Source organism: Lepidochelys kempii, chromosome 1, assembly GCF_965140265.1.
Source record: "Lepidochelys kempii isolate rLepKem1 chromosome 1, rLepKem1.hap2, whole genome shotgun sequence".
In the NCBI taxonomy this organism is placed as follows: domain Eukaryota; kingdom Metazoa; phylum Chordata; order Testudines; family Cheloniidae; genus Lepidochelys; species Lepidochelys kempii.
This window is the reverse complement of record NC_133256.1, coordinates 96,152,964-96,177,720: the sequence shown is the minus strand read 5'-3', so window position 1 is coordinate 96,177,720 and position 24,757 is coordinate 96,152,964. Positions and strand designations below refer to the sequence as shown.

Sequence of the window (24,757 nt, the reverse complement as noted above, 5' to 3'; positions counted from 1 at the left end):
GGACTGGATGAAATTAAGCAACTGGCCAGATCCAGCCCATGGGCCGTACGTTCCCCACCCCTGGGGTTAAACAATGCATTGTGCAGTGTAATGAGTAAGCTGAAACTCGTGAGCTGCTGGTTTTATGGTTTCATTCTACTAGGGCTGTACCAGCATCTTTTGCTTGTCTTAAACATGTTCCTATTAGGGAAGTTTCCAGGGCTGCTACTTGGAAGTCACTGATCACATTCACTAAACATTATGCGGTGGATCTAGCTACTAGAGCAGATGTCAAATGTGGCAGAGCAGTGCTTCAATCATTATTTAATTAGGATTGTGTTCCCATCTCCCAGCACTGGTTGTTAAACTATCCATAAGTGGGAATATGCAGAACCATGTGAAGAGGAAATGAAGGTTGGTTACTAGTAACAGGAGTTTTTCAAGATGATTCTGCATATTCACACTTCCCATCCACCTTCTCCTGTTTTTCAGAGTTCTATTGTGGTATTCTGGGTTGAGGCAATAGAAGGCACAGCACCACACTATATGGCCTCATCCTCAGAACATTTGGAGAAGATAGGGGTATGAGGGATTGCACATGGGCTCCAGCAGGCAAGACTTGGAGAAGGTTCTACCATTAGGCACCACCAGGCAGTGCAGTACCTATAAGAGCGAACATGCAGAGTCATCTCAAAATACTCTGGTTACAAGTAAATAACCTTCATTTGTTGTATGCTAGTTGTGTTGTGTGGGTAGTTTTGAAGAACTGTGCAGTTGGGCCAAGTAATCCACCATCTGTGCAGCCTCCCTCATACAACCAATGAAGCTGTTGCATGCAAATTAGCTGTAGAGTAAGGGTGGTGCTTGGTTGAGTTACCTCTCATGTTACAATGGTATTGGACTCTTGGCATGGTGTAGGTTCATAGATTTCAAGGCCGGGGGGGACCATTGTGATCATCTAATCTGACCTCCTGTATAATACAGGACCTAGAACTTTCCTAGAGCATATTTTTTTAGAAAAACATCCACTCTTAATTTAAAATTTGTCAGTGATGGAGTATCCACCATGACCCTTGGTAAATTGTTCTGATAGATACATGCCTTGCTGTCACATGGATGTAATTCATAACGTCAAAATGGCTTGAGAACTTAAAAATTGGACAGTAACAGCCCGCAAATCCCACTCATGATTGAATCTGGTGATCTTCTGAACAAAATGAACTCTAAGCCATGCTTGTACCTGTTTCTATCTCTTCACACTAATCCCACAGACATTCTAGGCTTCAGAGTGACACTCAGAGAGACAATCCTGAATTTTATTTTATTTTATAGATAAATACTCATCTTGTGTTTATCTTAAAATTGTTAAATTAAATGGGAATTAATGAAAAGTGGGATTTATTTTTGCTATTACAGGGCTTGCTAAATGATCATATGGATGCGGTAGATTTCCTCATGGATCAGCATAATGTAGTTTCCCGTATAAATCCCACTATTCTTGGCACTAAGAGAAGATACATAAATTTCATATCCACGTCAGGTAAATACTTTTCTTGGCTGGTTTGTTATCAAGTTTTTTCAACTCCTAATTGTAACAAATAATATTTTTAACTTTGCAGTTCCTGTTGGTGTGGAAGACTTCTCCACTTTCTCCTTTTTGGACTCACAAGATAAGAGTGCTGTAATTTCAGAGAACATGAAGTATTTAACAAAAAAAGGTAAATTTATTTTGTACAACCTTTTAACTATGTAATACTGTTTGCCTACAATTATGGCAGTAATGCATACAAGTCAGTAGTTATGAGTAAATTCAGAATAATAAAGAAATGTTAGTATTGGTTGAGGTGAATATATATAGAAAGATTGGTTTAAGAAGGATCTGTGTGAGCCCTGATTTTTGTTTTTTATGCAACATCCAAAATCTCTTGGGATAGTAAGCTTGTTTGATGATGCGTTTGAAGTCACTATCAAAGTTGTTAAAAAAATGGCCTAATTGTATTAGATTATTTTAAAGCAAAAAGTAATCAGGAGACATAATCTGATTACTTGAAACCAAAAAAGTAACAGAGTGCTTTGTTACTTAATTTTGCAAATCTGTCTTTAATATTACTCCCAAAGAAGAATCTGACCACATGTTATTCACATGTCTAATGCCCCGTTTTTTCCCCCTATAGATGTAGGCAAAAAGTATTAGAAGGCTTTTGCACCTACAAAAACAGCTTAATATTTAGGGTGCTTTGTTTCGGGAACTCCTTATTCAAATTACTTCAGATTTTCTCCACAAACTCTGCTTTTCAGGCTGATATGACTTCACTTGAGGATTTTAGGGAGGGTGCGAATTTCAGTTTAAAACAGAAACTTATCTGGAACATTATCTGTGGAGAAGCAGTAGCCTCTCTATAATATCTATTAATATTAAAATTTACTGGAGGTACTCCAGCCCTTAACTTGTATATTGCTGCTACTCATGCCATGTTGACTTTTTCAATTCCTTTTGCCTGTTTTAAAGATCACAATTTGTTATTTTTTTTCTCTGTTTATCCTGCTTAGTCTCTACATTTATTATAACTCTGTCTTTGGAGAAGAGGAAGTGACTTACTTGAAGTTTCCTGAAGAATATGTTTTGATTGATTAGCACTCATCTGTGTGCTTGCTCTCTGAGTAAAAGGGTTGGCTTCTGTAGCTGTTGGATGGTTTTTGGTTTTTTGTTGTCTTTGGATTTTTTTGGCACTGCAATTTAAATATTATTTTGAACATAAGTGAATATTTTTTCTTGCATATTGGAATATTTTTACCTTCAGTTTGAAAGGAATGGATGATTGAAACACTAGACAATATACTATTTAGAATTTTAAATAAGTTCCCACCTCACTAACATGCAGGAGCAGAGACCACGACCAGTGGTGATTTAGATAAGAAGTAATGTGTAGCAGTACATCACAAGACAGAATAACTTTATTAAATAAATATTGATGTTTATCATCTGATTATGTTACATTGATGAGAGCCTTTCCTTGATTTTGTTATTTGGAAATATTGTCATCTACTTAAACTTTTTAGAATAAAATTATTTTACTGGGTTATTTGTTATTTTCAGATGAAGATGTAATATATGCAGTTACCATTTGGATTATTGCTGATTTTGACAAGCCATCGGGGAGACATCTGCTTTCTCAAGCTTTGAGACACCTGGTGAGTTTCTAACAATTCCTATTGGAAAATAATGTTTTTAGTATCTGCGGCTATGGAGAATATGAATACTGTCCACAACTCTGTTTATTAAATTATAGCAGATATGAAAGTAATCTAATTTAAGAAACAAAGATTTAGAATACTTATTGGCAGACTTAGTAAAATAATATAACGTTTTAATAGACTAATAATTAGTTTCATGGAAATGTCAAGGGTCTTCTGCATTTAAGATTGCTTATTTCTGTTAGTTCTGTGGTATTTCCAACAGGATTTAAAGGACTGCAAGTAAATGCCATAAGAACATCAATAGCAAAAGGGACTTTCTGGGTCATATAGAAGAGAGAATTATTCAATCCATCTCCTTTGGAAGTTTCTTAAATGATGATCTCTGTCCGTTTTCCAAACTCTTTTTGGATTGTTTAGAAGCGGGGACAAAATGTTTTACTTGTGAAGTAAACTGTAACAGAAATTTTAATTCTTTACCTCTAAAATTTGGAATCAAAGGCTATGGCTGCGCTATGAGCTAGAGCAGTGATTCAAGCTTGCATACATATACTCATGCTACCTCAATAAGAGCTAGCGTATAATAATAATACTGTAGCTGTGAAAGCGGCAGCATGGCTAAGCCATGCCATAAACGTTCCCATGGAATTTGGGCAGATTTGTGCTCGGCACAGCTGATCTGTGCTTCTGCTGCTGCTGGCCATGCTACTGTGGTTACACCCCTATTTATACTCTGATAGTGAGAATATGTGTGTATGAGCTGGGAATCACACCCCTAGCTCATAGTGTAGACATAGCCACACCTAATTATCAGTGGAGAAATTATAGCATACAGTAAAGATGTTAGGACTACCTCTATTACTTCTCATTTCCCCATATTCCTGGTTGAATAGCTACCCAGAGAAGTAATTAGATGGATTGAAGAACTGGAATACAGACTGTTTCAAATGTAGGTTGCTAGTTTCAAATATAGTCAGTGTTAGTAATCAGCAAGAGTCATTGCCATCCAGAGGGTGACTGGCCTACGTGAAATGACTTGGTAACTTCTTCATGGATTAAAGACTAACAGCAGTTTTCACTAATTGATTCCATTATTGGTAATCACAGAGAAGAAGGCAAGGATTGAATGAGCATGGAGAATGAGTTACTTGAGCTCTGCTAAAGGTAGTTACTGTCAGTCAGGGTTGAAACATTGGTGTGGCAGCATTAAGAAGCTAACTATCTGTGTCTAGGCTGTGTCTGTTTTGTAGACTTTAATCTTCAGGGTTCTTATTCTAGCACCTTTCACAAACAATAACATGTCCTTAACATTAAAATTTGACATGTGTTAGGTGTCGGTGAGAAAAAACGAATGCTGTGAGTAGGGAAATAAGTATCCAATGAAAGAGAATGGCAAAAGATATAAAGAAAAAAATGAAATTAATAAAAGTAAATTTACTAATCATTGATGAGTCCAGTATCTAGTGCACATGTAAGCTCCAGGAGGGAAAATAGAGCTTTTCTTGTATTGGTATTTACCATGGAGAAAGAGGGAAAGGTGTCAGAACTGTCTATCAGTTTCCTGGCACCAGAAGGAAAAAAAAAACCTCATAGAGGCAGAAATCCTAGAACAGGAGAAAAAAAAAAAGAGAGAGTAACTTAAAACAAGTGATGGTCCATGTTCTATATAGCCTGCATCCCACAACTCAAATACATGAAATACTATTAAAAATACCAAACTAACTAACAAAAAATTCCACATGGGAGATGCTGTAGTTGACTAGGAGAGGGATTGATCTGGATAAATCCCCTTTTCTGTATGAATCATTCAGTCTAGTGGTGTTCAAAATTTTCAGCCTGATGGCCAAACAGATTGTTTCAAAAGGTCAAGGAACTGCATCAGTACTTTGGGGAAGATTCTCTGCCCTGTTCCAATCCTTTGACTCCATTCAGGAAAGCACAAGGGGAGTGGAAACCATCACCAAGTGGAGTCCTTTAGAGCAATGGTGGGCAGCCTGTGGGCTGCACGCAGCCCATCAGGGTAATCTGCTGGCAGGCTGCGAGGCAATTTGTTTACATTGACCGTCCACAGGCCCGGCTGCTCACAGCTCCCAGGGGGCCACAGTTCGCCGCTCCCGGCAAATGGGAGCTGTGGGAAGCGGCGGCCAGCCTGCGCAGCTTCCCGCAGCTTCCATTGGCCAGGAATGGCAAACCACAGCCATTGGGAGCGGCCGATGGCCGTGCTTGTGGACGGTCAATGTAAACAAACTGTCCTGCGGCCTGCCAGCAGATTATCCTGATGGGCCGCAGGTTGCCCACCGCTGCCTGAGAGGATGTGGAGCTGGCGTAAGCAGCTGCTACACCTCACTCCTCACAGTCCCTGGCATAAGGGGCATCAGAGGTAGGGAGTGAAAGTGGCCAGAATGTGTTGCTCTCCTCCTATCCTAGCTGGAGTATGGCCACTTGGGCATTTCCTTTTTGAAATCACAGGGTACAGTTCAGGATACACATTTATAATTAATAATCAAATACAGATTTTCTTTTTAACACAGTCAAGGGCTACAATTTAGAGCCTCAGAGGCCACAATTTGAATGCCACTGATTTAATCCTTTACTGCAATACATTTCATTTGCTTCTCCTTGATTTTAGAGGACAAGAAAGTCACCTGATCAGCCTGTACTTACTCACTCCTATCTAAAGAATAATTTCTTATCAGTCTCTTCCTCCATAGCCTTGTGTGTCATCATTGTCTTTAATAAGTATTTAAGATTTTCTTTCTGATTTATTATCAAAATTCAGGGGATAATTAAGTGAAATTTTTCCAGTTTATTCTCTGCTGAAGTTAAATCTTCCAGAGAAATTTGAGAAAATCCATTGAGCCATTTTTGAAATTTATGCAAGTGAAATATGGCATATAATTAACACTAATTAAAATGCCCTCCCTACTGAACTGTCAGAGTAGCCAAAAGTAGTCATTCCATGAAGAATATCTTGTATTTAAAATGTTTGTTACAGGGTAAATATCTGCCTACTAGCTGCCTTTTCTATTGCTAACTGAAAGTCTAAGTTTAGCAGTCACACATATATTTTTCATTAAAACTAATAGCCAAAAATAAACACTCTAAGGCAGTGGTTCTCAACCACTGGTAGGTGTACTGCTTGGGGTACACAGAGGTCTTACAGGGGGTATGTCAGCTCATCTAGATGTTTGCCTAGTTTTTCAACAGGCTACATAAAAAGAATTAGCGAAGTGAGTACAAACTAAAATTTCATATAGACAATGAATTGTTTATATTGCTGTCTATATTATTATATGGTAAATATCACACTGAAATGTAAGTAGAATATTTACATTCAAATCTATTTATTTTATAATTATATGGTAAAAATGAGAAATAAGCAAGTGCTGTGACACTTTTTTGTATTTTTGTCTGATTTTGTAAGCAAGTAGTTTTTAAGTGAGGTGAAACTTGGGGTTTGCAGGACAAATCAGACTCCTGAAAGGGGTACTGTAGTCTGGAAAGGTTGAGAACCACTGTTCTAAGGATATTTCACTGCACAGACAACTAAGATGATAAATAGTTAACATCAGGTGTGAGTAGATTAAATTATGAGATTGTAATTATATATTTTTCTTTGTCTGCAGAAAACAAGCAGTCATACGCGTCTTGGGATTGTGAACAATCCAATATCAAAAATAACGGAAGATAACACGGCTATTGCAAGGGCAATTTTGACCGCCTTTTTAACACAGAAAAACAGCAGCTTAAAAAGTTTCCTAAGTAAGATAGCTAAGGAGGAGACAGCAAAAGCCCTTGCTAGAGGAACTAAAATTAAGAAATTGCTTGTTTCGGTCAGTAAAAAACATTTTATTAAATAATAGTCACTTGATGTATTTATATAAACTATTGCTCATTACTTTTTTTCTTTTCATAGATACTTTACTTCATTATGTGGTAGGTGGCACATTTCTAGCTGAGAATAGCTTCCTATTGCCTGGTGTCATAAAGCATGGGTCAAAAAAAGTGATTTTAACCATAAAATAATTGTTCTTAAGTACAGTTACTGGGGTATGTTGTTTGTATTTTGAAAGATCTTTGTATTATGAAAAATAATAAAACACAATTTACTGAACAATGTGGCTATCAGGTCATTGAGAGCCAAATAGCTCTAGTCATCACTGATTTTTTTAAAGCTATTTCTTGATTTGCACTTTTTAAACACTAAATTTGGAACTCCTATGTGAAAGAATTATCAGCTTAATCCAAAAGTTACCTTACTTCTGTTGTAAACATTGAGTATTGAATTTATTGAGCAATGATTAAGGTTAAGATTTTTTCGTGGTTATTTTTAGTAAACGTCACGGACAGGTCGCAGACAATAAACAAAAATTCACAGGAGTCTGTGACCTGTCCGTGACTTTTACCAAAAAGAACTGCCGGGTGGGAGAGAGGAAGGAGAGGGAGAAGAATGACAGCTAGACCCCCATGGTGGGGGCGACTGACAGCCCAAGCCCCACTGTCATGGGTTGTGGGGAGATATAACCCTGGCTCCAGCCCCGGCCAAAGTCACAGGACTGGAGTGCACAGTCCTGCCTCCAGCTGCAGGATGGGGGCACACAGCCCCAGTTCCAGCCACAGCTGTGTAGCAGGGGTGCACAACTCTGGCCGCAACTGGGGCAGGGTAGGGGGGTGCACAGTCCTGGCCTTGACTGCAGCCACTGACAGCTGAAGCCAAAGAAGTCATGGAGATCTGGTAAAGTCACGGAATCTGCGACTAAATCATATCCTTAGCAATGATAGTGATGATCTTCATGGACTGATGCAACTGCAATTAAAAAGAACTTCAATTATTTAACTTCCAGCAATCATTTTCCATGTCTGTTTACCTTAAAGCAGGGAAAGTACATTAATGTGTTTAAAATGTTTTCTTATATTATTACTGACTTGAAACACAGTCAGCAATTCAGAGTGAGAGGTCACTTGTATGGTAGATGTTAGCCACCAAGTAACAGCTGCAGACTACAATGCTGGTTTCAAAAACAGCTATGTACTTCAATATTATTAATTAGGAAAGCTGTTCAAGAATATATTTGGAAGTTCTTCAAATGGCCTCTGTATATTTCCATTTATGGGATGCATTGATTGTATGCTCCTTAGGCAGTGGAACTTCAACTTGCAGTGCCTGTTGGAGTGCTTATGCCCCCTTCACATCTCCCCTCAGCATTAGCAGACATTTTGAATGTGAGGCTATATAAATGGATGTGGCATTCTGGCCACCTCCGTTCCTTTCTGCCATGCCCAGGAACAGCTCCGTGATTTGGCTGAGGTCTGGTCTTCAGTACCTTTTTATGATTAGAACTGTGGTTCTTTGAGATGTTATTGTCAATGCGGATCCCATGACCCACCCACCATCCCTTCTTTTGTGGTGCTCAACAATATGGGCTTCAAATTTTGAGGGAACTGAAGAAACATCTTTGTTGTCCTGCCCTTGATGCCTTTGTACAGGAGTGTGAGAAAACACAGGGCACATACATGGTCCCAATGAAAACTGTTATAAAAAAACCAACATGAGGCTTATGGCCACCTAGAATGAGATCCATACAAACTACACCTTGAAGAACCAGTTACTTAAGTAACCATTATTTCCCAATGTGCTTCAACTCTTCAGAGGAGTCTTGTGTCCCTTTTTCCAGACTTACACCCCCCAGAAAGGACAAGTTTCTCATCTGGGCTTGTGTTCACTCCACCTCATGATGTGGGTGATAGAATTTTAATGGCTACAGAGTGGACTTGTTCTGTAGATGTGTAAAGGTTTTTACCTAATAACAGGAAAGGGTCTACACATGCATGTTATATTAGCAAATGAAAAAGGGTTTTATTATGAGCAGATAATAATAATATTGTTCCACATATGGCACCAGTTCAGTCCATATTAGGTAATTTACTGTATATGAAATCTGCTTATCTTTTGTTATCTTGTATGTGGTTACACTAATCTGCATTGTATTTGGGTATTGATAAATCACTGTTTACTCAAGTTTTGGTTAAGAAGTTTCTTAAAGAATTATTTAACCTTTATCTTCCAATTAAAGTCTGTACACCTTTTTGAAACCTTCATTTGGTTCTTTTTCACTTCATAAAACAGCCTTTTGAGCCAATGAGTGAATGTTCTTTTTTTAGTTGTCTATTAAGACAGTTTTCATAATGGTTATTACTTGAGCAACAAGAGTCTGAACTACAAGCATTAATGGCTGACCCATAATTCACAGTTTTTATGAAGATAAAGTAGTATTAGGCCCTCACCTCACCCAAAATTCTTGCCTAAGATGGTTACTGACTTTCATATTAGTCAGTCTGTCAATTTACCTATACTTTTCCTGAGATCACATAGTCATCAGGTCAGTCTAAATTGCATACCCTAGATGCAAAATGACATTAGCCTGCTGTCTGAACAGAACTAAAGAGTTTAGACAACCTAGACTTTTTGTCTCTTATTCGGGTAGTAAAAAAGGCCAAGTGTTACTGCACAGTTTCTAAGTGTGTTAGAGTGTATATTCATGAGTCTTATAAATTAGTAATAATCTCTTCCCCAGAAGGGAATAAGGTCCAATTCCACTAAAGTCAAAGAAGTGCCTATGGCATTTAAAAGACCTGTCCCACTTATTGAAATATGTAAGGCTGCAACATGGAGTTCCATCCATACTTTTACTAAACATAATCCTCTAAATTTGGCGTCAAGATCAGGTGCTAGATTTGGCAGGCCAGTTCTTTAATCACTTTTTAATTGGGAATCCATGTAATGGGATTACTGAAAGCTAAACTATCCCAGGAGTGGGAATATGCAGAAGCTACACAAAGAAGAAATTAATATTACTCACCTGTATCCAGACCCTGCATATGTATACAGCCACACCTTACCCCTGTTTCTCTGAGTCCTGATTTCCAAACAGGACCTGAGGGAGATGCAGAAGGAACTGAGGTGGCTGGAGTGCTATGCCTCCTTTTATGGCACTCCATCAGGCACTGCTAATTAAAATGTCACCCTCTAAACTGCACCTGATCAGCTCATCCTACAAGTGTGAATATGTAGAGTCCAGTTCGAAGAACTGCAGTTACAAGTGAGTAACTATCATTTTTGTTGTTGAGAAATTTTATTTTTCCCCTTCATAATCCATTTTTTCTGATTAAGAGCGCAAGATAGGGTAAATTAACAGAATAGTGGACTTTATTGCAAGATTCGTGATTCTTTATGTGACAGTGTTCTGAGCACTTCCTGGTCAAAAAGTGCTTAAACTCAGGCTCAGCCTGGCTCTTCTGTTGCTCAAGGAGAAAGATGTACAAATTAGTTGCTTGGGAGAGACACAGAGGAATGTAGATATGTAGGGCTTCACTCCCAGGGTTATATGACTGGTCTGAAGCTAAGGCTGGAAGAGTTCTCTCTTGCTTTTATCTTGTTTAGAGTTTTGTTATGAACAGTCTGAAGAAAACCCTGGCTGACTATCACTGTATTTTGTTTTTGCTGAATCTGGCCACAGTCTTACACATTACACATTTCTTCTGCTTTAGGGAATGGATGACAGTACTTTTGAGAAGAAATACAACACTATAGGAATGGATATAATTCAAACTCACCAAATGTTCTGTCAAGAAGTTCTTAAACTGCTTCCTGGGCAAATGGCTGTTGTCAGCAATGGGAGGGTAAGTAAAAAAACAGTCCATTTTCTTATTCTCCATGTATGTTCTCTTCCTCTCCTTGAACTTTTATGTAATGCCAAGGTGTCAAGGTTCCTCCCCCACTCTGAACTCTAGGGTACAGATGTGGGGACCTGCATGAAAACCTCCTAAGCTTACTTTTACCAGCTTAGGTTAAAACTTCCCCAAGGTACAAATTAATTTTATCCTTTGTCCTTGGAATATCCACTGCCACCACCAAACTCTAACCGGGTTTACTGGGAAACGTAGTTTGGACACGTCTTTCCCCCAAAAATCCTCCCAACCCTTGCACCCCACTTCCTGGGAAAGGTTTGGTAAAAATCCTCACCAACTTGCATAGGTGACCACAGACCCAAACCCTTGGATCTGAGAACAATGAAAAAGCAGTCAGTTTTCTTACAAGAAGACTTTTAATAGAAATAGAAGTAAAGGAATCACCCCTGTAAAATCAGGATGGTAGATACCTTACACGGTAATTAGATTCAAAACATAGAGAATCCCTCTAGGCAAAATCTTGAGTTACAAAAAAGACACACAGACAAAAATAGTCATTCTATTCAGCACAGTTCTTTTCTCAGCCATTTAAAGAAATCATAATCTAACACATACCTAGTTAGATTACTTACTAAAGTTCTAAGACTCCATTCCTGTTCTATCCCCGGCAAAAGCAGCATATAGACAGACACAGATCCAGACCCTTTGTTTCTCTCCCTCCTCCCAGCTTTTGAACGTATCTTGTCTCCTCATTGGTCATTTTGGTCAGGTGCCAGCGAGGTTACCTTTAGCTTCTTAACCCTTTACAGGTGAGAGGATTTTTCCTCTGGCCAGGAGGGATTTTAAAGGGGTTTACCTTTCCCTTTATATTTATGACATAAGGTAATGTATATTACTTTCTTACTCTCCACAGTGTGGCTAGAATGTATACTCGCTTTTGTTTGTTTTTTCTGTAGTTCTTTATTACGGATTTCATTTGCAGTCATTAACTACTCAGGAACATAGGATATGCCATGCTGGAATTGACCAGGTGTCCATCCGGTTCAGTATCTTCTTTTCTGACAGTGTCCAGATATGTGAAAAGAATATGTGAGAAACTCTGCGATAGTAGTTATGGGATCACCTGCCTCCAGGGAAGGTTTCCTCCAAACTCCAATAGTTAGAGGTTGTCTTATGCCATAGTGTGAGGGTTTATATCCCTTCCAAAATTCTTTTATAAAAATGTGTATTTGTATAACTTGCTCAACAGTTCTCAGTCTGAGGTTTTTAAATATTCTGGAGGCTATCAAAAGGCCATGGAGGCCCAACCACTGCCATTCTTTTTTAGTTTTCTTAATATGAGTAGGTTTGGAAATTTGAGTCTTTGCTGTGCCTGCGGGACTTCTTGTTTTTATCCTTCATTTCTTTCAAATTGTTATTGTAAAAAGATTTTATTAGTAGTGCTAGATGGTAGTTGCCTCTGAAGCAGCAGCTAGATCTGTGACTTCCCTCTTGTCCGGAGAGAGATAGTGGAAGGTCCTCTCATGGATCAGTAACTGATTAAAAGACAGAAAACAAAGGGTAGGAATAAATGGTCAGTTTTCAGAATGGAAAGAGGTAAATAGTGGTGTCCCCCAGGGGTCTGTACTGGGAACAGTGTTGTTCCATGTATTCATAAATTATCTGGAAAAAGCGGTAAACAGTGAGGTGGCAAAATTTTCAGATGATACAAAATTATTTGAGATAGTTAAGTCCAAAGCAGACTGTGAAGAGTTACAAAGGGATCTCACAAGACTGGGTGACTGGGTAACCTGTGGCAGATGAAATTCAATGTTGATAAATGCAAAGTAGTGCACATTAGAAAACATAATCCCAACTATGCATACAAAATGATTTGGTCTAAATCAGCTATTACCACTCAAGAAAGAGATCTTGGAATCATTGTGGATAATTCTCTGAAAAGATCTGTTCAATGGCAGTCAAAAAAGCTAACAGAATGTTAGGAGCTATTAGGAAAGGAATAGATGATAAGACAGAAAATATCATAATGCCACTACATAAATCCATGGTATGCGTACATCTAGAATACTGTATGCAGTTCTGGTCAGCTCATCTCATAAAATATATATTAGAATTGGAAAGGTACAGAGAAGGGCAACAAAAATTATTAAGGGTATAGAGCTTCTGTAAGAGGAAAGATTAAAAAGACTGGTACTTTTCATCTGACTAAGGGGAGATGATAGAGGTCTATAAAATCATGACTGCTGTGGAGACAGTGAATAAGGAAGTATTATTTACTCCTTCACTAACATAATAATACAGATCACTCAATAAAATTAACAGTCAGCAGGTTTCAAACAAACAAAAGGTAGTATTTCTTCAGACACCACACAGGCAACCTGTGGAACTCATTGCCATTGGATGCTGTGAAGGCCAAAACTATAACGGGGTTCAAAAGAGAATTAAATAAGTTCATGGAGAATCGGTCCATCAGTGGCTCTGAGCCAAGATGGTTAGGGATGCAACCCCATACTTTGGAATTCCTTAGCCTCTGATTGCCAGAAGCTAGGAGTGGATGACAGGATGGATCAGTTGATGATTGCCTGTTCTGTTCATTCCCTCTGAAGCATTCCTTACACTGGCCACTGTTGGAAGACAGGAAACTGGGCTAAATGAACCATTGGCCTGACCCAGTGTGGTAGTTCTTCAAGACTGTATTCTCTTCTGATGTGCAGGTAAGAGAAGATCTTTCCTTTGAAGGGGAAGGATTGTCAGGTAACAAAACTGATGAGACCATCGCAAGGTCAGTTGCAACGTCTGTGGTACTATCACTACCTGCCTTAAAGAAGAGATTATCTTTTTTTGGGCTTCTGCCACCAGACACAATACACTAGTACCCAAGTCCTTTCTTTTGTTCAGAGGAGATATCAGTCTCATCCTCAGCAATCCTATCTAGCTATCAATAGCCATCTCAAACATAAAACAGGAAGACAGATCTCTTCGTCAGAGGATAAGTCTCAACTTCAGCCTCCTGTTCTCAATTTTGACAGATTTGTTCGTAGCACAGAACCAGTGGCCCAGCCATACCACTTCTCTTGCACACTGTGACACTTAAATCCATTTTGTATATAGAAATAATTAGTATTTTCATGTAGCTAGTATAGTTAGTGTGATTTTTTGTATTAATTTAATGCCTGTTAGTTTGAAAAATAAATAAAGAAATAGATAACCTTTTAGAAATAGGGACTTCCCCAGTACCATCATTTAGCTGAGGTGACTGATGTGATGTCCTTAGGCTTCAAAACTTGTCCCTCTTGTGATGCAGCTGAAAGATGTGACTCTTTTGCCTTAGAGAGGGGCATATCCCCAATAGGTGCTCCATCTGCTGTTCCTTTTCTAAGAGGACACGGAAGGCAAGAAAAACTAGCCTTAGATTATTTCTCATGAAGCGTTTGATGAGAACCTCCTCACAACTGATGGGGATGATGAGTCATCTATCTGCTGCCCAACCGGGAAAACCGAGAAGTCTGCTGCTTGCCAGGAGCTAGGATTCACGATGTGACAGAGAGACTGCCAAGACTTATCAAGCCCTCAGATTGCTACCCCTTCCTGCTTCTCCACGTGGGCACCAATGATACTGCCAAGAATGACCTTGAGCGGATCACTGCGGACTACGTGGCTCTGGGAAGAAGGATAAAGGAGTTTGAGGTGCAAGTGGTCTTCTCGTCCATCCTCCCCCTGGAAGGAAAAGGCCTAGGTAGAGACCATCGAATCGTGGAAGTCAACGAATGGCTACGCAGGTGGTGTCAGAGAGAAGGCTTTGGATTCTTTGATCACAGGATGGTGCTCCAAGGAGGAGGAGTGCTAGGCAGAGACGGGCTCCACCTAACGAAGAGAGGGAAGAGCATCTTCGCAAGCAGGCTGGCTAACCTAGTGAGGAGGGCTTTAAACTAGGTTCACCAGGGGAGGGAGACCAAAGCCCTGAGGTAAGTGGGGAAGTGGGATACCAGGAGGAAGCATGAGCAGGAGCGCGTGAGAGGGCAGGGGTCCTGCCTCATACTGAGAAAGAGGGATGATCAGAAAGTTATCTCAAGTGCCTATACACAAATGTAAGAAGCCTGGGAAACAAGCAGGGAGACCTGGAAGTCCTGGCACAGTCAAGGAATTCTGATGTGATTGGAATAACAGAGGCTTGGTGGGAAAGCTCTCATGGATGGATATAAACTGTTCAGGAAGGACAGGCAGGGCAGAAAAGGTGGGGGAGTTGCACTGTATTTAAGGGAGCAGTATAACTGGTCAGAGCTCAAGTATGAAACTGCAGAAAAACCTAAGAGTCTCTGGATTAAGTTTAGAAGTGTGAGCAACAAGGGTGATGTTGTGGTGGGAGTCTGCTATAGACCACCAGACCAGGGGGATGAGATGGACGAGGCTTTCTTCCGGCAACTCAGGGAAGTTCTAGATCGCAGGCCCTGATTCTCATGGGAGACGTCAATCACCCTGATATCTGCTGGGAGAGCAATACAGCGGTGCACAGACAATCCAGAAAGTTTTTGGAAAGGGTAGGGGATAATTTCCTGGTGCAAGTGCTGGAGGAACCAACTAGGGGCAGAGCTCTTCTTGACCTGCTGCTCTCAAACCGGAAAGAATTAGTAGGGGAAGCTAAAGTGGATGGGAACCTGGGAGGCAGTGACCATGAGATGGTCGAGTTCAGGATCCTGACACAGGGAAGAAAGGAGAGCAGCAGAATACAGACCCTGGACTTCAGAAAAACAGACTTTGACTCCCTCAGGGAACAGATGGGCAGGATCCCCTGGGAGAATAACATGAGGGGGAAAGGAGTCCAGGAGAGCTGGCTGTATTTTAAAGAATCCTTATTGTGGTTACAGGGACAGACCATCCCAATGTGTAGAAAGAATAGTAAATATGGCAGGCGACCAGCTTGGCTTAACAGTGAAATCCTTGCTGATCTTGAACACAAAAAAGAAGCTTACAAGAAGTGGAAGATTGGACAAATGACCAGGGAAAAGTATAAAAATATTGCTTGGGCATGCAGGAGTGAAATCACGAAGGCCAAATCACACCTGAAGTTGCAGCTAGCAAGTGATGTTAAGAGTAAGAAGAAGGGTTTCTTCAGGTATGTTAGCAACAAGAAGAAAGTCAAGAAAAGTGTGGGCCCCTTACTGAATGAGGGAGGCAACCTAGTGACAGAGGATGTGGAAAAAGCTAATGTACTCAATGCTTTTTTTGCCTCTGTCTTCACGAACAAGGTCAGCTCCCAGACTGCTGCACTGGGCAGCACAGCATGGGGAGGAGGTGACCAGCCCGCTGTGGAGAAAGAAGTGGTTCGGGACTATTTAGAAAAGCTGGACGAGCACAAGTCCATGGGGCCGGATGCGCTGCATCCGAGAGTGCTAAAGGAGTGGGCGGATGTGATTGGCCATTATCTTTGAAAACTCATGGCGATCGGGGGAAGTCCTGGAAGACTGGAAAAAGGCTAATGTAGTGCCCATTTTTAAAAAAGGGAAGAAGGAGGATCCTGGGAACTAAAGGCGAGTCAGCGTCACCTCAGTCCCCAGAAAAATCATGGAGCAGGTCCTCAAGGAATCAATTCTGAAACACTTAGAGGAGAGGAAAGTGATCAGGAACAGTCAGCATGGATTCACCAAGGGCAAGTCATGCCTGACTCATCTAATTGCCTTCTATGACGAGATAACTAGCTCTGTGGATGAGGGGAAAGCAGTGGACGTGTTGTTCCTTGACTTTAGCAAAGCTTTTGACACTGTCTCCCACAGTATTCTTGCCAGCAAGTTAAAGAAGTATGGGCTGGATGAATGGACTATAAGGTGGATAGAAAGCTGGCTAGATTGTCGGGTTCAACGGGTAGTGATCAATGGCTCCATGTCTAGTTGGCAGCCGGTACCAAGTGGAGTGCCCCAAGGGTCGATCCTGGGGCCGGTTTTGTTCAGTATCTTCATAAATGATCTGGAGGATGGTGTGGATTGCACCCTCAGCAAGTTTGCAAATGACACTAAACTGGGAGGAGAGGTGGATACGCTGGAAGGTAAGGATAGGATACAGAGGGCTCTAGACAAATTAGAGGATTGGGCCAAAAGAAATCTGATGAGGTTCAACAAGGACAAGTGCAGAGTCCTGCATTTAGGACGGACGAATCCCATGCACCGCTACAGACTAGGGACCGAATGGCTCAGCAGCAGTTCTGGAGAAAAATACCTAGGGGTTACAGTGGACAAGATGCTGGATATGAGTCAACAGTGTGCCCTTGTTGCCAAGAGGGCCAATGGCATTTTGGGATGTATAAGTAGGGGCATTGCCAGCAGATCGAGGGACATGATCGTTCCCCTCTATTCAACATTGGTGAGGCCTCATCTGGAGTACTGTGTCCAGTTTTGGGCCCCACACTACAAGAAGGATGTGGAAAAATTGGAGTGAGTCCAGTGGAGGGCAACAAAAATGATTAGGGGACTGGAACACATGACTTATGAGGAGAGGCTGAGGGACTGGGATTGTTTAGTCTGCGGAAGAGAAGAATGAGGGGGGATTTGATAGTTGCTTTCAACTACCTGAAAGGAAGTTCCAAAGAGGATGGATCTAGACTGTTCTCAGTGGTAGCTGATGACAGTACAAGGGGTAATGGTCTCAAGTTGCAGTGGGGGAGGTTTAGGTTGTATATTAGGAAAAACTTTTTCACTAGGAGGGTGGTGAAGCACTGGAATGCATTACCTAGGGAGGTGGTGGAATCTCCTTCCTTAGATATTTTTAAGGTCAGTCTTGACAAAGCCCTGGCTGGGATGATTTAGTTGGGGATTGGTCCTGCTTTGAGCAGGGGGTTGGACTAGATGACCTCCTGAGGTCCCTTCCAACCCTGATATTCTATGAAAAAAGGGCCTACCAGACTTGAACAGCCATTATAATTGAGTGCTCCTTTGAGTTGTTGCTCAGATCTGAGCTCCCATGCTCACTCTTCAAAGACGTCTCAATCTACTGAGACCAGCAGAGCATCTAAGTCATTCTATACCCAGTCATCTGAAAGGAATAGGAAGAAATATGGTTCCCACCACGAGCACAGGCCTAGTTCTTTCCTTTGCCTTTGGCGTCTCATAAAGAGAGGCACAGATCTTCTCAGACTACTCAGTCAAAAGATGGTTCATGGTTCAAATTGGGTCCTTCTGACAACCTGACAGAACCAGTCACCAAGCAATGGTACCATCTGAAGTAGAGCACCATCCTTTGCCTTGTATGATCCATTGGTACCAACCTTGGTGCACTTGATGCCAGAGACCCTGGCACCCACACTTCCGGTGCTGATCATTATGGTATGGTTGCTCTCTGCATCAACCCTCTCAACACCAAAGTTTTTCTTGGTACTGAACAATTTGATGGTTACTCCACAGCTTGAGTCACCACTACTGTCTATGACTATGAGAGTGCCCTTTATGGTACTACGTGCCAACACTGCTACAGTACCAAACACCTCTTCAGGGACCACAAGGAGACAGTCTCTAGCTCAGCCTGTGACTCCTGTTAGGGTAGCCTCACCACAGCTACCACTGGAAGCACAGCAGGGAGGCGTCCCATTCATATGAACTCTACTGGTGAGGCAGGGAGTCTGGGACCTGGTGCTATAGACAAAGGCCTGAGAATTCTAAGAACAGCCGTCATGGTTGTGATCCCTAGTCCCTTAATCCTATCTTGTACAATCTTGGCCCTACTGAGTTCCTTGGGGCATGCACCCGACAAGGGAACTGACTTCTACTGCCTCCTCTAAGCCTAGATCTCTGTTTGGGATACAAGTATTAATTTAGAGATAGAACCTAGTAGCTCTGAAATAGTTCAGTAAATGACCTTTGCCCTCTGGAGAGAGAGTTGTATGCTTTATATGAGTTTTATTACAAATTAATAAAGAGAGCAAACTTAAAATCAATTAAACTTCTAACTAATTAAGAATTAAACAGCACAATTATCAAGTCAAAATTACAGTTGGAATTGAGGTAATAAATCAGGAATTTGACAGTAACATGGAATGAAACCAGCAATTGACCAAATCATTGGTTGAACACAGCGAAGAATAAATCATGAAGTTGACATAGTATATGATCAATTCTTATACATACATACCTGGAAATCTAAAGTGGCAAGGTTGATATTTACTAGGTGAGTTTTACTTTCTCAACTAATTTATCTCTCCTGTATTAGTGTGATTAACAACCCACAAATTTCCTTGCTAGGATAGAGTAGTTTTACTCAGGCATTCTTTTATAGCCCAGAGTAATGCAATCTGTTTTAAAATAGGATTTACTTAAAATTTGGATACACAACATACATTCTCATTCAACATTAAAAAGTGTTAGACTGGTTCGTTAGGTAAAAAGGTTCCATTTTAAGTCAAAAAGAAAAGGAGTACTTGTGGCACCTTAGAGACTAACAAATTTATTTGAGCATGAGCTTTCGTGAGCTACAGCTCACTTCATCGGATGCATGCCGTGGAAACTGCAGCATACTTTATTTATACACAGAGAATATGAAAAAATACCTCCTCCCACCCCACAGGACATTTCTTTTTGCGAATACAGACTAACACGGCTGTTACTCTGAAACCATTTTAAGTCACTTTCCAAAGAGGATCTGCCCTTCAAATACTTGGATCTCAGGGGCAATAGTTATTCATTAATTTAGTGTGCAATTTTACTTAGATTAGGCAACCATTGATTCACTGGCTCATGGTGTACACGTAAGAGGTCTAGTCAAGTGCTTGATGAATCCGCTTATGGCTGACAAGCCCCAATTAAAGAGCGACACAGCTTGTTACAAATTTCACAGCTCCGTGTGTTGTCTGAGTTGGAGTCCAAGATTACAGGACGCTGCTTTCTTCTTTCTCACTTTGCTTCCGTCCTCTGGACAAAAGCTGCTTCATGTTCAGCTGCACCCAGTGCCAGATATTCCCTCAAGATTGGGTGGGATTCTGCGTACTACTCCCAGCTTTCTACACTGATGTTGAACGACTTCATATTATTTTTGTATACATTTTAGTACCGCCGTAAAAGGCAGCCCTGCTTTCTAGAGCCATCTCAAATCTTGTTGTGCAAAATATTATTAGCAATAGAGTCTCCTCCCATTCTCCTGACAGGACTGTGCCATTGCAACCTTCTCTTCTTGATAGTAGTTTCTAAGTGTGTTAGTCCTGCATGCTACAGCACCTCTGTGTTTGGTATTTTGTCTTCCCACTGTATTTCCAGGATCTTGTGCAGACATCTCATGTGGAAGCTGTTCAGTCTCCTGATGAGTCTAGCATATGTAGTCCACATTTCTGAACAATGAAGCGGGGATGACAGCACACAAGTCTCGTAGCTTCGCATCTTCACCTCAGTTCATAGTTTGCTGTTATTCCATGCACGTTTCTGTAATAGCCTGAAATTCTTAGCTGCTTTTCCAATTCAGTTAATCAGTTCAGTCTGAAGGTCAAGATTCCTGCTAATCATAGAACCCAAGGGTCAAAAGCTGTTGACAACTCCACGAGATTTACCCTCCAGAGTGATGTCAGGCATTGGTTCTTCCACCCTGTGATAGATGATTACAGTTTTCTTTAAACTAATTGTCAACCTGAAGTCCTTGCATGATGCAGAAAATCTACCCAAGAGATTTGCAGGAAAGATTGACTGTGGGCAACCAATGCCGTATCATCCTCAAACTTGAAATCTCTCAGAACCAGCTCTTTCACCTTGTTTTTCGCTCTAAACTATGCAGTGTAGAACAAGCCGCCATCTAGTCTAGTTCGAAAATAAACGCCATCATTGCTGTCTTTAAATGCATGAAGAAGCAGGAATGAAAAGTAGATGTTAGAAAGCATGGGGGCTAAGACACACTCCTGTTTCACCCTTTGTTAATGTCGAACGCATTTGATTCTGTGTTTTCATGCACTACAGTTGCCCTCATACCTTGATGTAATGAACAAATGATGTTCAGTTTTACTTGGAAAGATGACAAAAAATGGTGGTGTTGGGTTCTATGTGCATCTCTCAATGATTTCAATACCAAACTTTCTCAGTTAATAAGAAAAACACCTTTTATTTTTCTATCTGCCAGCCCTGCAAACTCATCATGGAATCTTAAAATCATGCGAGTGTCTCTCTGGCTCATGCATCATACCAGTATTACAAAATTTGGCCTAAACAATTTGCAAGCCAAAATCAGTCTTCATTTATACCAGTGCAACATCACCAAGATACGATGAGAGCATTGCAAATGTCTACTTTAGATTTACTGATATATTTTTACAATAACTTTTCACAGTGGAGTTGTTCTTCAAAGTTAATGAGTGATGATTATTTGAAATTAATTCAACTATTTAACTCTTTTAGATATAGTTGTAACACATTTAGAAACTGTTCTTGACTGGAAAAGTATTATGTCATTTTCTTGGGATTTTTGCTAGAAAACCACAAAGATTTTTAAAAGAAATTTAAATTTTCAGGATAATAACATGACTATTTCTGAGCTCTTTAATTTTTTTTTCTAAGACAATAGGGAGAAGTTTGCATACTGTGCAAATGGGTTTGAACAGTAATTAACAAGCTATTTCATAAGTTAGTATATTTTGTCTTATCGGCATAACTTGTGTAAAAAAAGGTGTACAGGTATAACTGAGAGCAAACTTTGGTCCTGAAATTGGAACCTAGCAAACAATTATGTTGATACAAGTCAAAATAGAATGCAGTCCTGTAAGCAGCTTGACTTACTGCTGTAGTGCCCCCAGTCATCATAGCATGGCATTGCAAGGGTCTTAGTCTATAGCACCTCCTGTGATGTCCTGTCACTGGCTATGTGTTTCATGGCCTAGCCCTCCAGCCCAGGTCATTTCTCTCTATTTCTATCCCCTTCTGAGGTAACAACAGTCCAAAAACAATGAAAACTTTATTTAGTCACTAATGTCAAAAGATGACCCTAAGTGCACATAGCAATAAGATGTATTGAATAAGACTATGCAGTTTTTCAGAATCACTTTCCTGACCAAAAGGGCACTTTACATTTCTCTCTTTTTTCAATCAATTATTGTCATTGATGTTTTATTTAAGAATAATAGAATGAAATCCTGTCCCCATAAGTCAGTGGCAAAACTCTCATTTCAACTCCCATTGCCTTTTCAACTGATTCCTAAAACGAAATTGAAAAATTTTGTACTTTTGCCATAATGTTTTTACAGGTCAATCCAAAACCCATTGAAATCAACCGAGAGACTCCCGCTGACCTCAGTGGCTTTGGTTCGGCCCTTCTTGCTACTTAATCTTCTGGAAACATTACCTGCCCATTTACTTCTGCTTCCACTGAGACTGGATAACTGAAACTTATTTTCTTTATAGAAAAGTGTGTGTGTGTTTGTGTAATGTATTCATATTCTTATAATGTTTGGCACGTGTACAATAGAACGTATTGATTTCCCAATTTTTTTTAAACAACTGTGTGCACACCAATACACTAAAATAGTTCTGATGTAGGACACAATGAAGGTGTTATAGGATTTAACAACTAAGCACAAGGCAGGATCATGGTGGTTTGTGTTCAAATTTTGCACTTTTTTCTTTGAGCTTTTATTTAAAAGGAGCTTATGTTGCCGAATAATACATTTCTGTAAATAGGCATGTATACTGGGAATGCTGTGATAGTACACATATTTGTGGATGTTCCTGTTGTAACTTTTTTGTTTGTTTGTTTTTGTTTACAATAGATGCATCCCTTGTTTGCCCAATGAATTTTTTCTACTTGCTATTCGGGATATCACCTGAAAGGAATGTATGTTTAAATATACTGTAGTTCAATTTAATTAATAGAAAATTGTAAATGCTGGAATTTTCACAGCATGAATACTATATAAATAGTAAAATCTAGTGGTATACAGGAGAGAGATTTTTAATACTGAAAATTTTACTTTATTAAAAATTGAGCGTATTTTTGCTTACAGAGGAAATATTTTTGAAAACCTAAGCTTCTAGTAAAATAGTGTCATTTTTTTTCCTCTTAAGGTCCTGGGTCCTTTGGATGAAAATGAGTTCTTTACTGAAGATTTTCATTTGTTGGAAAAGATAACATTCAGTACCTCAGCAGAGAAGATTAAAAGCGTTGTCAGAGAGATGGGGATCAGCTCTAAACAGTAAAACACTTTTGGGTTTTGGGAATCTATTGTCTGAATGCATGTGAGACTCATTTGAGTTTATCACCTGTGACTAATTATTTCACTTTCTTCTAGAGGATACCAGGTCTTCTTTCAGTGTTTGTCCATATGTATTCCACTCTTGGTGTGCATGTGCCCAAGTTTGGATTCTTTTGGACAGCATCTTGCCCTTGTCCTCCAAGTGTCCTCATGCCTCCCATCCAAAGGCATAAAGCGTGGAGTGTGTCCCTTAGTTCCTTCTTATTGCCTGTGACTTCAGGTAGGCACTTACGCAGTGTCTCAGGCTATGATGAAACTAGCAGTTATTGCATATTACTTATAAAAGGAGTACTTGTGGCACCTTAGAGACTAACAAATTTAATCTCTAAGGTGCCACAAGTACTCCTTTTCTTTTTTGCGGATACAGACTAACACGGCTGTTACTCTGAAACATGGTATTACTTACGTCGTTCAGGAGTGAAAAAGCAACCCCCCTGAGCAATGAAATTACACCAACCTAAGCACTGGTATAGGCAGCCAGTGTAGACAGTGTTATGTCAGCTCTCCCTCAGACATAGCTGCTGCTGCTGCACATGGGGCTGGAGTAGTTAAGCTGACAGGAGACCTCTCTCCTGTCTGCTTAGAACTGTTACATTAGTTTACAGCAGTGCAGCTGCATCGCTGCAGCTCTGCTGCTGTAAACTTCCTAGTGTAGCCATAGCCTGAATTTCTCACTCATTGTTCTTGTGTAAATAGTTGTAAATAACTTCAGATAGTTACTCAGATAGTTAGTCTTTAGTTGTAGGTTTTTCATAATGTTTCCTTTTTAAAAAATAAAGAAAAGCAAAACAAGCTTTTTTTTTTTTTTCTTTCTTTCTTCCTGTGAGACTTTCCTGGTTCCAGGCTGAGCTCTTATGGTGGAACAAAAGTCTGCAGGACTTGAAAACTGTCCTCCTTGCAAGGCAGTAATGCCCTGTAATGAAGGGCATACCAGATGTTTATTATGCCTTAATGAGGAACACATTCCTGAGACGTGTGCCATTTGGAAGTCATTCTTAAATAGAACACAAAAGACAAAACAGACTGGCATAAATGCAGCCCTATTCATATCCTGGAGTGAGTGGGACTGAAATCCCTAAGCAATCCTCTTCAATAGGTGCTCCTGTCAGCTCCTCAGCTTGCAGCTCTGTGAGTAGAGTTTCTCAAAAATCCTGCTCTTGAACCAGGACAAATTCTGGAAGTCAAGAGAAAGAAGGAGAATAGCTCCTCTCAGGGACATAGATCTAGGTCACCCTCTCTGGGTGCTAGCTCTAAAAGCAGAAATCCTTTTGTTCTTCCATGGAAAAAGGTAGCTCAAGGCCCAAGAAGGGTCCCTCTGGGCGTCCACTCCAGTACCAGTCACTCTGCTCTGTTCCTGGCTCATATGGAGCTTCATGCATCACCTAATACTGAAATTTTGGCATCAAAGCTCCCAGTACTGGTGTCATTGGTACTGACCGCTCCAGTACTAATGCCTTCTATTTATCTGCCTATGACACTGACTTTCTCAGTACTGTGGGAGGCTCTATGGCTTCATGAGATTTAACTGTTTCTATGGTCACCTCTGTTGTTTGTGGTAAAGGTTTCACCTGTAATATGAACAACTATCTCAGGCTCAATATCAAGCCCATTGTGGTATGTGTTAGGGCTCATTAAGCTCTTACTGTGCACTCAAGCCTAGTACTGCTTCACCTTTAGAGGAGGAATACTTTT

The 24,757-nt window shown here is 40.3% G+C and overlaps 1 protein-coding gene across 3 annotated transcripts in view; it reads left to right on the top strand.

The window, feature by feature from the left end:
* Window positions 1–24,757, top strand: part of UGGT2 (UDP-glucose glycoprotein glucosyltransferase 2) — a 301,272-nt gene that overhangs the window by 150,674 nt on the left and 125,841 nt on the right. For all 3 annotated transcript variants that reach the window (XM_073348024.1, XM_073348019.1, XM_073348032.1), the window contains exons 18-23: window positions 1,396–1,519; window positions 1,599–1,697; window positions 3,077–3,171; window positions 6,801–7,007; window positions 10,723–10,854; window positions 22,878–23,005. In XM_073348024.1, the coding sequence (XP_073204125.1) occupies window positions 1,396–1,519; window positions 1,599–1,697; window positions 3,077–3,171; window positions 6,801–7,007; window positions 10,723–10,854; window positions 22,878–23,005 (785 nt within the window). The remainder of the gene's footprint in view (window positions 1–1,395; window positions 1,520–1,598; window positions 1,698–3,076; window positions 3,172–6,800; window positions 7,008–10,722; window positions 10,855–22,877; window positions 23,006–24,757) is intronic.